Source organism: Ictidomys tridecemlineatus, chromosome 8, assembly GCF_052094955.1.
Source record: "Ictidomys tridecemlineatus isolate mIctTri1 chromosome 8, mIctTri1.hap1, whole genome shotgun sequence".
NCBI lineage: Eukaryota > Metazoa > Chordata > Mammalia > Rodentia > Sciuridae > Ictidomys > Ictidomys tridecemlineatus.
Window position 1 is genome coordinate 84,425,364 of NC_135484.1, and position 13,880 is coordinate 84,439,243.

General features: G+C 41.3%; 1 protein-coding gene across 1 annotated transcript; it reads left to right on the forward strand.

Annotated features, from left to right (window-relative positions):
* Positions 1-12,156: 12,156 nt before the first annotated feature.
* LOC101977351 (heterogeneous nuclear ribonucleoproteins A2/B1) lies at positions 12,157-13,880 on the forward strand. Its single transcript, XM_078018587.1, is given in 4 exon segments — positions 12,157-13,154; positions 13,343-13,363; positions 13,366-13,408; positions 13,410-13,880. Coding segments are annotated over 4 exon segments (933 nt in total). The 5' UTR covers positions 12,157-12,334; the 3' UTR covers positions 13,459-13,880.

Below are 13,880 nucleotides of genomic sequence, written 5' to 3' on the forward strand. Positions count from 1 at the left end.
CTAACTCTAGAGAGGGCAGAGGGGTTGGAGGGGAAGGGAGTGGGCATGGGGTTATTAATAATGGTGGATGTGATGATCATTATTATCCAAAGTACAGGTATGAAGACACGAATTGGTGTGAATATACTTTGCATATAACCAGAAAAAAATAATAATAAAGTATATGAAGAAGATTTGGAGATGGGAAATCAGAACTTATTAATTCCCATAAAAATTATAATGATACAATTATGCCTGCAGTGCTCAACTGATGTAAGGGTGACTAGGGTTGATGCAGGCAATAATCAAAAGGAAGAATAAAGTTAAACTTCAAAATATCAGTACATAATGAGAGAATATTAAACTTAAAACACCCAGTAACAATGCAATGTATAAAACTTAATTTTCATAAAAACTTGTGATTTTTTTTATGTACTAGCCCCAAAGAACAATTTAATCTCTGACTTTAATTATACTTGTGAATTATGAAATTATATCTTGTCAATGGAAAGTAAAAGTTACCCAAACAAAAATAAATAAATAAATAAATCATCAATAGACTATGTTGTGGACAAGTATTTTTTTTTCATCTGCAGTGTATTTGCTGGGATGAACTGAGGTCTGAGGTGAGTTGGAAAGTTCCACCAATGCCCTCAGGAAGTCTGCCCTCAAGCCCAAGGCACTGTGGAACCTCCTTGAAGCCCGGGCTTTGCAGGCCACTCTGAAGCATAGTCCTGCTGAGAAAAAGAGGCATTGGGGACTGACAAACTTCCACTTGCAGCACTCCTGCCCATAGCATCTGGTTTACCCAGGACCTGCCCATAATAGCTCCTGGCCTGTGCCCAAGTCCAGAGTATCATCAAAATTCAAAAATTGCCTCTCTAATTCTTTCCAGGGATACACTAGTACTCACGGTCACTGACATGCTAATTAATACATGCTAAGTCCTCTTCACTCTCTTCTTTTCCTATAGATGAGATAACCATATAGTTCACCATCCAAACCAATACTTTTAAAAGGGAAAGGAGCCTACCACAGTGGTGTAGGGCCGTATGTAATTCTATTTACAAGGAGGCTAAGGCAGGAGAATCACAAGGTGGAGCCCAGACTGGGCAACTTAACAAGACCCTCCCTCCAAAATAAAAATAAAAAGGGCCATGAATGTAACAGGGCAGTAAAGTGCCCCTGAGTTCAATCCCCAGTACTGGAATGGGGGGCAGCGGAGGGAAATGGATGCTATTAATGTAACCGAAAGCTCAGTCCTCGTCCTCACCAATCCAATAACGAAGACAAGGTCTTGAGAAAAAGGAAAATGCTTTGCTAGCAAAGGAGAAACACAGGGAACTCCTGTCCCAAAGGCTGGGGGGCTTTTACAGAGGTGATTCAGAGAAAATGAGATTAGGGAGGAGAGATCAGGGAGGAGAAGTTTAGGGAAAAGAGGATTGAGAAAAAGAAAAAAAAATGCTACGTAAGTTTCAAAGCCACAAGGGATATAGTCAAAGCATCAAGAGAAGTCCTGTTACATTAATACTTACATAACAGCAGAAAACTTGTCCCAGCCTAAATAGGGTACTAGTATTTCACCTTGGGAAACTTGAGCAATTTATCAAAATTCAGTGGGTACAGTAGTGTATGCCTATAATCCCAGCGGCTCAGGAGGCTTGTCAGGAGGATCAGAGGTAGAGGTCAGCCTCAGCAACTTAGTGAGGCCTAAGCAACTTAGAGAAAAATAAAAAAGGCTGGGAAGGTAGGTAAGTGACAAAGTGCCCCTGGGTTTAATCCCCAGTATCAAACAAACAAACAAACAAAACTCTATAGAGTCTGTGCTGCTAAATCCTAAAACTTGCACTGACCTCATCTGTGAATGCTTCCTAAGGGCAAAAGGAGAGCTGAAAATAAGCTTGAGTACACTTATTTGCTAAAGTACTTAAAGATACATTTTATTGCTGCCCATACCTCTAATAAATGCTCCCATTAGCCATCCCCAAATAAAAGCTGTTACAAGAACTCACCCCAGTGCTTTAAGACTATCAGCCAGTGTGACCCCATCTTCTTTCCCTGTAATCCTTAGCTGAAGCTAAACTGAAACTCCATGTTTTCCTGCCTCAGCATTTTCTCTAGGCTTTTCCCTCTACCTAGAAAGTCTCCCAAGCCATCCCTCTCTACACAACTTCTTTTATTGAAATTCCATTTACTTTCAAGGCCCAGATCAAACTGGCATTCCATTGTCACACAAGACAGAATCTCTCCAAAGTCTGAAATCCTACAGCCTTTATCTGCACCACTCACAGGCCCACATATCTTATCTCCTCTACTCAGTCAGCAATTTCTTTTCCACACAATACTTAGCACAGCACATTTCCACATAAATAGTTCTCAGTGAATGTATAGCACTACATTGTTTGCCCTTCATCCATCTTCTCTGCTAAATATCTGCAAAAAAATATGAAGCATTGATCATAAAAAGACTTTAAAAAAAAAAAAAGCCTTTTTCTTTTATTACTGGGAATTGGAACCCATGGTCATTCTTCCACTGAACTACATCCCTGGCCCTTATTTAATTTATTTATTTGATTATTTATTTATATTTTGAGACTGGGTTTTACTAAGTTGCGAAGGGCTGGCCTTTCTAACTTATTATCCTCCTGCCTCAGCTTCCTGAGTTGCTTGGATTATAGGCATGAGTCACTAAGCCCAATTTTCTTTTTCTTTCTTCTCTCTCCCTCTCTCTTTTTTATTTTTCTTCTTTGTACTGGGAATTGAACCAGGGGCCTTGCATATGCTAGATAAGTGCTGTACCACTGAGCTATATCCCCATTACTCCCTGAACCACCCTGCCAATCCTTTTAAAAATTTTTTTTGGAGGGAGGGTACCAGAGATTGAACCCAGGGACACTTAACCACTGAGCCTCATCTCCAGCCTTTTTTGTATTTTATTTTGAGACAGGGTCTCAGTAAGTTGCTTAGGGCCTTGCTAAATTGCTAAGAGGGCTTTGAACTTGGGATCCTCCTGCCTCAACCTCCCAAGTGGCTGGGATTATATGTGTACACCCACACCTAGCTCTTGCCAGTCTTTTTGTGTGTGTGTGTGTGTGTGTGGTGCTGAGAATTGAACCCAGGGTCTTATGCATGCAAGGTAAGCACTCTACCAACTGAGCTATTTCCCCTTTCCCCTGCTCTTGCCAGTTATTTTTATTTTATTTTATTTCTTATTTAAAGGACAAAGGATAAAGGGATCTATTTTTTTTAAGAGGGAGAGAGAGAGAATTTTAATATTTATTTTTTAGTTTTCGGCAGACACAACATTGTTGTTTGTATGTGATGCTGAGGATCGAACCTGGGCCGCAAGCATGCCAGGTGAGTGCGCTACCGCTTGAGCCACATCCCCAGCCCCTCTTTTTATTTTAAATCTTAATTTTGAGACAAGTTTTCCCTAAAATGCTCAGGTTGGCCTTAAATTTGCAATTCTCCTGTCTCAGCCTCCAAAGTTGCTGGAATTAAAAATGTATACCATCACAGCAAGAAAACCGTGACTTTGTTCAGGAATCTATTCCCATCAAGTTCTGAAAAGCTCCAGTGGCCACATTAAGAAAAGTAAAACAAACTGGTGAAATTAATTTTAGTAAAATGTATTTATTTAACCCAATATTTCCAAAACAGAAGTGGGGAAGATAGCACAGTGGTAAAACACTTGCCTAACATGCTTAACACATTGGGCTTGATCCTCAGAAGTGTAAAAAAGAAGAAAAAAGGGAGAGAGAGAGAGAGAAGCCTAGTATATCCAAAACATCTTTTAAACATGTAATCAGGCTGGGCGCAAAGGTGCACACCTGTAATCACAACTACTCAGGAAGCTGAAGCAGGAGGATCGAAAATTCAAGACCAGCCTTGGCAACTTAGTGAGGCCCTAATTAATTTAGGGAGATACTATCTCAAAATAAAAATGTAAAAATGACTAGGGATATAGCTCAGCTGTAAAGTGCCCCTGGGTTCAACATCTTGTACTCCCCAAAGCAAAACAAATTCTATGTATAATACATATAAAAAACATTAGAGGCTTTACTTACGTGTATGTGTGTAAAATTCTCTTACACGGAGCTGGGGATGTGGCTCAAGCGGTAGCGCGCTCGCCTGGCATGCGTGCAACCCGGGTTCTATTCTCAGCACCACATACAAACAAAGATGCTGTGTCTGCTGAAAACTAAAAAATAAATATTAAAATTCTCTCTCTCCAAAAAAAAAAAAAATTCTTTTACATCTGCAATGTATTTTACACACTTACAACATGTATTATTTCAGATCAGCCACAGTTCAGGAGCTCAATTGCCACCAATGTCTAGTAACTGGCATACTGGACAGGGCAGGTTTGAGCCCATCAGCACAACATTCCCATGGTAGCCATTATCGGTCCAGTAGTGTGGTTGGCTGGAGACCTAAATTGGGCCAGTCAGACCAAAGCACCTGATTTATTGTCCCTGTTTTGGAGAGGTTTCCACCTGTTGGTAGAGACCGAGGGAGCCCGTTGCTCTGATTGCCACTGGCAGTCTTAGTGAAAATTATCTTGAAACCATGAGGAAATTAGTCAGGACTAGCATTAGGATGATGCCAACTCTCAGGATAGAAGGAGTAGGAGGACAAAAGGACCCCTGCTTCCTTTTTGGGAGGTGCCAAGGGCCAAATGTCTCGGCTTGGCACCAGAGAGGCGAGGGTACTCGGCCACTGAGCCATATCCCCAGCCCTATTTTGTATTTCATTTATAGACAAGGTCTCACTCACTGAGTTGTTTATCGCCTCAATTTTGCTGAGACTGGCTTTGAACTCGCAATCCTCCTGCCTCAGCCTCCCAAGCTTCTGGAATTACAGGTGTGCATCATCGCGCCTGCTTCTGTATTAACATCACGAATCATATAGGGCCTGCAGCTCACTCTACTTCTGGTTAGAAAAAAATATATATTTTCCTTTCATTTAAACCAGACTGAGTAAGAGTTTTCAGAGCATCAAGTGAGAGCTAACTCTTAAATCTAGATCTACAATCTCCTATGCCCAGGTTCCTCCACCAGCATTCCTCACAAGAAAGATATTTAGCTAATTCTTTTTTTTTTGATATTTATTTCTTAGTTGTACACAATACCTTTATTTTGTTTATTTGTTTTTTTATGTGGTGCTGAGGATCGAACCCTGGGCCTTGCACGTGCTAGGCGAGTACTCTATCGCTGAGCCACAACCCCAGCCCTAGCTAATTCTTTTGGATCCCTCTTAGGATCTTTCTGTGGCTCAGTGGTGTTAACTGCCAGTGAATTAGAAGTAAAGATCCCTTATTCACCAGGTGCACCAGCATAGCTGCAGATGTCATCTTGGAGCACAGAAGTCCCTTCCCCAGCAGCTGCTATTGCAATGTACTCTCAAGGTAGCCAGAGCTTGCACAATCTCCCACAGCAGACATTTGTCACATCCCTGAAATACCTCTCTTAGATTGGACTGACCCTGGGGCTGGCCCAAAGCTGAACAAGCAGGAGCCCTTTGCCAGGAGACAGCCCATAAAGCCAAATTTTCTGCTGTTGATAGGACAGTGTTTTCTGGCAGAGGCCTAGACCTACTGCTTGTATGAGTCATTTGAAAGAAAAGCCAGAAAGTCTGATGACAGAATTGACAAACACTGGGCCATAGATTAAAGAGGAGCAGCAATAAGAAAATGGACTAAAGAAATGCCACTATGTGAGTGATAGAAAAATGCTCCTAAGGGCTGGGGTTGTGGCTCAGTGGTAGAGTGATCTCCTAGCACATGTAAGGCCCTGGGTTCAAGCCTCAGCCCTACATAAAAATGAATAAAATAAAAGTATTGTGTCCATCTACAACTAAAACAATTTTATTTTAAAAAAAGAAACATGCTTATAAGCTCAATTCAGCACGTGTTACTTAGAAGCAGCTACAGTGCATGTACAAACCTGCTCTAAGGCAAACATACTTTATGGTTCACTTAAAATGTACAGGTCTTATAGCTCCAAAACTAGAAGGGAAGGCAGAGCCACAATTAACAAAGACACTCTTCCAATCTGACTCAGAGAATAAATACACCATGCACCAGTCAGTCAAAAGTAGTAATGTGGAGGTCTAGAAAGGTCACCCCAGTGATCGAGCACTTCCTAGCATGTGTGGGTCCTGGGTTCAATCCCCAGTGCTAAAAAAAAAAAAAAAAAAAAAAAAAAAAAGACTACATGGTATAGTGAAAATCAATGTGACTTCTAGCCAAAGATCTGTCACTCAGTGCTGGTACAGTGGGCAAGTCACAGGCTTCCTTAAGACTCTGTTTTCTAGTCTTTAAAATGCCTTCTTAATATTCCTCAGCTTTGGAAGGGTGGTTTTCTACAATGTAAAATTCTTTGTAAGCCATTAAATTCTGTGGGTTTTTTATTTATTTATTTATTTATTTATTTATTTATTTTTAAGTTTTTTTCAGCGGACACAACATCTTTGTTTGTATGTGGTGCTGAGGAGCGAACCCAGGCCGCACACATGCCAGGTGAGTGCGCTACCGCTTGAGCCACATCCCCAGCCCTGTAAGTGTTTAACATTGTAATTTTTGGGGGAGGGGGGCAGATATTAGGGATTAAACCCAGGGGTGCTTAACCACTGAGCCACATCCTCAGCCCTTTTTTGTATTTTATTTATTTATTTTTTTTTTAAGAGAGAGTGAGAAAGGAGAGAGAGAGAGAGAGAGAGAGAGAGAGAGAGAAAGAGAGAGGATTTTTTAATATTCATTTTTCAGTTCTTGGCGGACACAACATCTTTGTTGGTATGTGGTGCTGAGGATCGAACCCGGGCCGCAAGCATGCCAGGCGAGCGCGCTACCGCTTGAGCCACATCCCCAGCCCCCTTGTATTTTATTTAGACACAGGGTCTCACCGAGTTGCTTAGGGCCTCTATAAATTGCTGAGATTGTTTTTGAACTCATGATCCCCCTGTCTCAGCCTCCTGAGACCCTGGGATTACATGCACCACCATGCCTGGGTTATGACTTCCTTTTATAAGGAAAAAAGTGCTCATGGGTTTGTTTCTTTTTGTTTACTTTTTTTCCTTTCCTTTCCTTTTTTTTTTTTTTTTTTTTTTTTGAGATCTTGCTGTATTGCCCAAGCTGGCAACTCTTGGACTCAAGCAATCTTCCTGCCTTAGCTTCAGGAGTAGTTGCGATTGTAGGAAAAGGCACTACCATACCTAGCTTGCTCTCAACTTTGAGGGCTCAATTTTAAAAAAATAAAAATTACCATCTGTTAAACCTAGAGGCTAGTTATATTAGTAACATATTAGTTGCTGTACTTTTAAATGTTTGAAATATTCTACTGGGCTTTGTGGCAGACACCTGTAATTCCCACAATTTGAGAGGCTGAGACAAGAGGATTGCAAGTTCAAAGCCAGCCTCAGCAATTTAGTGAGGCCCTAAGTGACTTAGCGAGACCCTGTCTCAAAATGAAAAATAAAAAGGGGTGTGGATGTGACTCAGTGTTTAAGTACCCCTGGGTTCAATCTCCAGTACCACCCTCCCCCCCCCCAAAAAAAAAAAAAAAAGACTGCATCTCCTGTCTCTTTTGAGGGGAAGGGGCAGGAGGGGAAGGACTGAACTTTGAACTCAGGGGCACTTGACCACTGAGCCACATCCCCAGGCCTATTTTGTATTTTATTTATAGAGATGGGGTCTCACTGAGTTGCTTAATGCCTTGCTATTGCTGAGGCTGGCTTCAAACTTGTGATCCTCCTGCCTCAGCCTCCCAAACTGCTGGGATTACAAGTGTGAACAACCGAGCCTAGCTCCTTTTCTCTTTTGTACTAAACACAAATGCATCTGAATGTTGTAAGGAAATCTGCTTAAAAAGAATCTGAGGGCTGGAGATGTAGCTCAGTGGTAGAGCGCTTGCCTAGCATGTGTGAGGCAATGAGTTCAATCTTCAGCATCACATAAAAATAAACAAATAAACGGTATTGTGTCTATCTTCAACTAAAAATATTTTACAAAAAAAAAAAAAAAAGAATCTAAGCCTGTCTCAATGGCACGTATCTGTAATCCCAGTAACTCAGGAGACTGAGGCAGGAGGATTCAAAGTTCAAAGCCAGCCTTAGGTATTTAACTAGGACTTAAGCAATTTAGCAAGACCCTGTCTCAAAAATAGAATAACAACAACAACAAATAATAATAAGAGCTGGGGATGTGGTTCAGTGGTTAGGTACCCTTCAGTCAATCCCTGATACCAAAAAAAAAAAAAAAAGGATGGGGATGGAAACGTACCTCAGCAGTAAAGCACTCCTGGGTTCACTCAATAGTATGAAAAAAAATTTTTTTTGATAGCTACATATCAGAGAATAACTGTATGACTATGCTTAAAATAAACTTAATTTATACTAAAATTGTAAAAGGAAAGGAAATTTTGATGAGAACATCCCTCTTTCTATAGACAGTCAAGACTAAAAGTATAAATTTGAAATGAGAAATTTTAACATTGATAATCTGGGCTGGGCTGAGGTTGTGGCTCATTGATAGAATGCACACCTAGCACGTGCAGGGCCGTGGGTTTGATCCTCAGCACCACATAAAAATAAGAAATAAATAAAATAAAGATATTGTGTTGAGCTACAACTAAAAAATAAATGCTAAAAACTAACATTGATAAGCTAACTAATCAGTCCCAAATCAGGTAAAAGTGGTTCATGTCAGTAATCCCAGCAATCTGGGAGGCTGAGGAAGGAGAATGACAGGTTCAAATCCAGCCTAGGTAACTTAGCATGACCCTGTCTTATAATAATAAAAAGGGCTTAAGATGTAGTCTATTTGTAGAGTGCACCCAAAAGAAAGTTGTACAAACTTGGAGAAAATTTATATTGTTTGGTCTAATGGGAACAGTCTCCTTCTGATGAGTCTTAACCTTTTTCCTATGACAGTGATAATATTCAAACAATATGACTGTTTTTAGGTTAATAAACTTTAAAGTTAAAATTAATATACTAAAACCCCCAGTTATTTGTGTCATACTTTCTGAAATTTTCCTACTGCATATTTAACCAATCTATTCTGAATGATATTATCCAGGGCGAAAGCAGGTATATCTAGTTCTGTGGGCAATTGCTTTACTTGATGTCTTTGCTTACCTTTCCAGTTCCATCTGCTGCCAATCCTTGGCCACAGGCAGCCGTGAGCAAGTCAGTTGCTTTTTTTTTTTTTAAGAGAGAATGAGAGAGAGAGGGGGACAGAGAGAGAGAGAGAATTTTAACATTTATTTATTTTTTCTTAGTTCTCGGCGGACACAACATCTTTGTTGGTATGTGGTGCTGCTGAGGATCGAACCCGGGCCGCAGGCATGCTAGGCGAGCGCGCTACCGCTTGAGCCACATCCCCAGCCCTTCAGTTGCTTTCTTACCTCCTTGTCTTTATACACATTGTTTCCTCGATCTAGATTAGAGTCTCCCTACTGGGGTCCCTACCCAAAACCCAGGTCCATTATCATCTCCTCCGGGTAATTTTTTTTGGCTCCATCAGTCGGGTATTTGGTATATACCTGCCTGTCACTCCTTATAGCTTTTTAGGAATTATCTGCTTTCACATTTGTCTCCTCTAGAACCCTGAGAGCCCTGATGATCTGACACTATAATCTACTCATCTTTGTTCTTTTTTTTTTTTTTTTTTGGAACTCAGGGGCTCTTAACCAGTAAGCCACATCCCTAATCCTTTTTAATTTTGATTTTGAGACAGGGTCTCACTAAATACTTAGGGCCTCACTAAGTGATGAAACTGGCCTTGAACTTGTGATCTTCTTGCCTCAGCCTCTGGAGCAGCTGGGATTACAGTCCTGTACCACCATGCCTGGCCCATCTTTGTACTTCTAATGTCAAGTATGGTGCCAGAGATTGAATTAATGTTTAGTAGACAAGTGACTGAGAATTAAGAGACAAATGAGTGAATAAATGGATGTGGCAGAAGAAAGCTGTACTTAAAAATAATTTAATCTTTGTGTGCCATTAGGGAAAATATAGAAAATGGTGAAGCACGATAAACATACCCAAAGAGGAAGCACTTAATAAGTATGCATTTAGATAAACAGAGAGACTCCTGATTATGTGTGCGGAACACAACTGAGCTTCCACAATGGGTTCTTGGTTCATCTGAGTCCCTACAGCTGTGTGCCTCTGCAATCTGGAGCAATCTCAGTGCAGAGGTAGTAATTTTTCCAACGATGTTTAGGATATTCCTGGTTGAAAGTATACTTACTCATCATGACTTGCCCTAATCCTGCTGTTCCGTTCCCAAACTGCTGTATTACCACAATTTTTCCAGATGCTGTGGCCAGTGTGTACATTCACATGAGCTGAGGGGAAAATGGCAACACCAAGGGAGTCAGAAAAAAAAAAAAAAAAAAAGTAAGTTATGTAGTAAAGTAGCACCAACAAGATTGGCTGCCCTAGAACTCTGGGGGCCCATAGGGTTTGACCATCTTTCCAAAGAGAGGCCAACTTAGAGAGCATCCATTTTATAAACATGAATTCTTTGAAACTATCCTATAGTCTATGTAGTGGTATTTGATTTTTTTTCCCCCCGCTTCCAGGTGCTAGGGATTGAACCCTGGACGTTGTGCATGCTAGGTGGTGTTCTTGATTTAGAAAGACATTATTATATCAAAAAGTATACTTGGTCAACTATTACAACTATGCACATAAACGAACTTGGATATTCATAACACAGGGCAGAATGACCAGGGAAAACCACACTTCTGAACTGGTTTTGTAGCTGACAGGATGAGGCTTGGAAGTGTGCTGAAGTAGCTCTGGTGCTCCTCCATGATGGTAACAAGTCACTAGTTCGTTTTTCTTTTTGTGGTACTGGGGTTGAACCCAGGGCTACTCTACCACTGAACTACATCCTCGGACCTTTTTTATTTTATTTTAAAATGCAAAGTATTGATTCTGGGTGGGACTTAATAATTCACAAATTCTGTGATGGGATTCTGTTCTAACCTGGACTCCAGGAAATGTGAATGAATCCTGAAGTGTGACAAACACTATTCTAAAGTATCAGGGGCTCTTGCAGTAGCTCTAGGGTGAAAACCTTGAACCCATTGTTTCTCATTCTGACTTGCATGGTGTATGAAACTGAGCATCCCCAATGGTTTGTTGAATCCATGGCCATGCCAAGAGCTCACTTTATTTATATATCAATTTAATAATCCTTGGCAGTCTAAATCCAAATCCTTGGTTGCTAGTCTATTCCCTCAACCACCTTTGCTCAGCTTCCCTCACTTACTCTTTTTTTTTTTTTTGGAAGGGTAAGAGGGTACCAGGGATTGAACTCAGGAGCAATTGCCCTCTGAGCCACATCCTCAGCCCTATTTCGTATTTTGTTTAAAGACAGCATCTTACTGAGTTCCTTAGTGCCTCACTTCTGCTGAAGCTGGCTTTGAACTCACAATCCTCCTGTCTCAACCTCCTGAGCCCATGGGATTACAGGCATGTGTCACTGTCCTGGCCCCTCACTTACTCTTCTTCAAAATGTACAGTCATTACCACCCCAGCATTTTCTAGAAAATATACACAACAGGCCAAGTGGACACAAACTGAAGTATGGATACTTTGTACCCAGCTCTTTTGCACAACCAATTTGCCATGAAACTGGCTGAGCAAAGGAAAATTGACTCTGCCTGTGGGCTGAGAACACGCCAGGGAAACGCCGAAAACACAGCAGCAAGCTTCCTTTTGTTGCTAAAAGCTTGGTCCTTGTCCCTGATGCCAATCAATAATGAGGACACGGTTTTGAGAAAAAAGGAAAAAGAGAGGATTTTTTTGCTTTACTAGCAAAGGAGAAACACAGGGGACACGTGTCCTAAAGGCTGTGATTCTGTCCATCAGCAGGAACAAGGGACTTTTAAAGAGGTTATTCAAAGGCTACATTCCACAGGTTTTTCTGCCTGGAGTTATATATAATTCACTTGTTAATTTGGGAGAGAGTCATTTCTGAGATCTTCTGATACCCTCCCCAAAATCTGGATTACTTCATTCCTATGGTGGGTGTGAACTCAAGGACAAAATAAATCTGCCTAACAAGGGGGAAAAAAGGGTAATCCCATTTCCCTGAGATTAGGGAGGGGAGAGATTAGGGAGGAGCAAGTCCATTTTAACTATAAATTGGAGTGAGTTGGAGGAAGGCTCTAGAAAAAGAGCCGCAGCCACTCTAGCAGTAGCAGCAGCAGCGAAGGTCCTGTGCGGAGGTGCTCTTCAGCAGCAGTTCTCACTACAGCGCCAGGACAGTCCGGTTTGTCTGCAGAGATCTCTCTTATCTCACTTGCCTGCGGGAAATCGGGCTGAAGCGACTGAGTCCGCGATGGAGAGAGAAAAGGTACACTTCCGTAAACTCTTTATTGGTGGCTTAAGTTTTAAAACCACAGAAGAAACTTTAAGAAACTACTACAAGCAATGGGGGAAAGTTACAGATTGTGTGATTGTGAGGGATCCTGCAAGCAAAAGATCAAGAGGATTTGGTTTTGTAACTTTCTCATCCAAGGCTGAGGTTGATGCTGCCATCGCTGCAAGACCGCATTCAATTGATGGGAGAGTGGTCGAGCCAAAACCAGCTATAGCAAGAGAGGAATCTGGAAAACCAGGGGCCCGTGTGACTGTGAGGAAGCTGTTTGTTGGCGGAATCAAAGAAGATACCGAGGAACGCCACCTCAGAGATTACTTTAAAGAATATGGAAAAATTGACACCATTGAGATAATTACCGATAGGCAGTCTGGAAAGAAAAGAGGCTTTGGTTTTGTTACTTTTGATGACCCTGATCCTGTGGACAAAATTGTATTGCAAAAATATCACACCATCAATGGTCATAATGCAGAAGTACGAAAGGCTTTGTCCAGACAAGAAATGCAAAAAGTCCAAAGTTCCAGGAGTGGAAGAGGAGGCAACTTTAGAGGAAGATCTGACAGATATGGAAGTGGACGTGGATTTGGGGATGGCTCTAATGGATCTGGAGGAGGACCTGGACGTGGCAATTTTGGAGGTAGCCTTGGTAATGGAGGAGGAAGAGGAGGCCATGGTGGTAGAGGATCTGGCTATGGAAACCGGGGTGAGGGCTATGGAGGTGGTTATGACAACTCTGGAGGAGGAAATTGTGGAAGTGGAAGTCATAATGATTTTGGAAATTGTAACCGGGCTGGGGATGTAGCTCAAGCGGTAGCGCGCTCGCCTGGCACGCGTGCTACCCGGGGGTTTGATCCTCAGCACCACATACAAAGATGTTGTGTCCGTCAATAACTAAAAAATAAATATTAAAATTCTCTCTATCTCTCTCTCCCTCTCTCACTCTCTCTTTAAAAAAAAAAAAAAAAGAAGGTAACCAGCAACCTTCTAAAATCTATTGAAGAGTGGAAACTTGGGTAGCAGGAACATGGGGCGACCATTATGGTCCTGGAGGAAGTGAGGGTTCTGGTGGGAGGAGCCGATTTTGAGCTTCGTCCTATTTGCCTTGAGCTTCACTGTGTAAATAGGAGAGGATGAGAGCTCAAAGGTAACTGAACAGCTTCAGGTTATTGAAATAACAATGTTAAGGAAACTCTTATCTCAGTCATGCATAAATATGCAATGATATGGCAGAAGACACCAGAGCAGATGGCAGAGAGCCATTTTGGGGATAGATTAGATTATTTAATAACATTGCCTTACTGTGGGGGAAGGTTTGTAAAAAATAATAAAAGCCTTTGAGACAGTTTCTTAGCTTTTTAATTGTTGTTACTTTCTAGTGGTTCTTTGTAAGTGTAGAAGCATTCCTTCTTTGATAATGTTAAATTTGTAAAGTTTCAGGTGTCATGTGAAAACTTTAAGATTTTTCTCAAAGTTTTGAAAAGCTATTAGCCAGGATCATGATGTAATA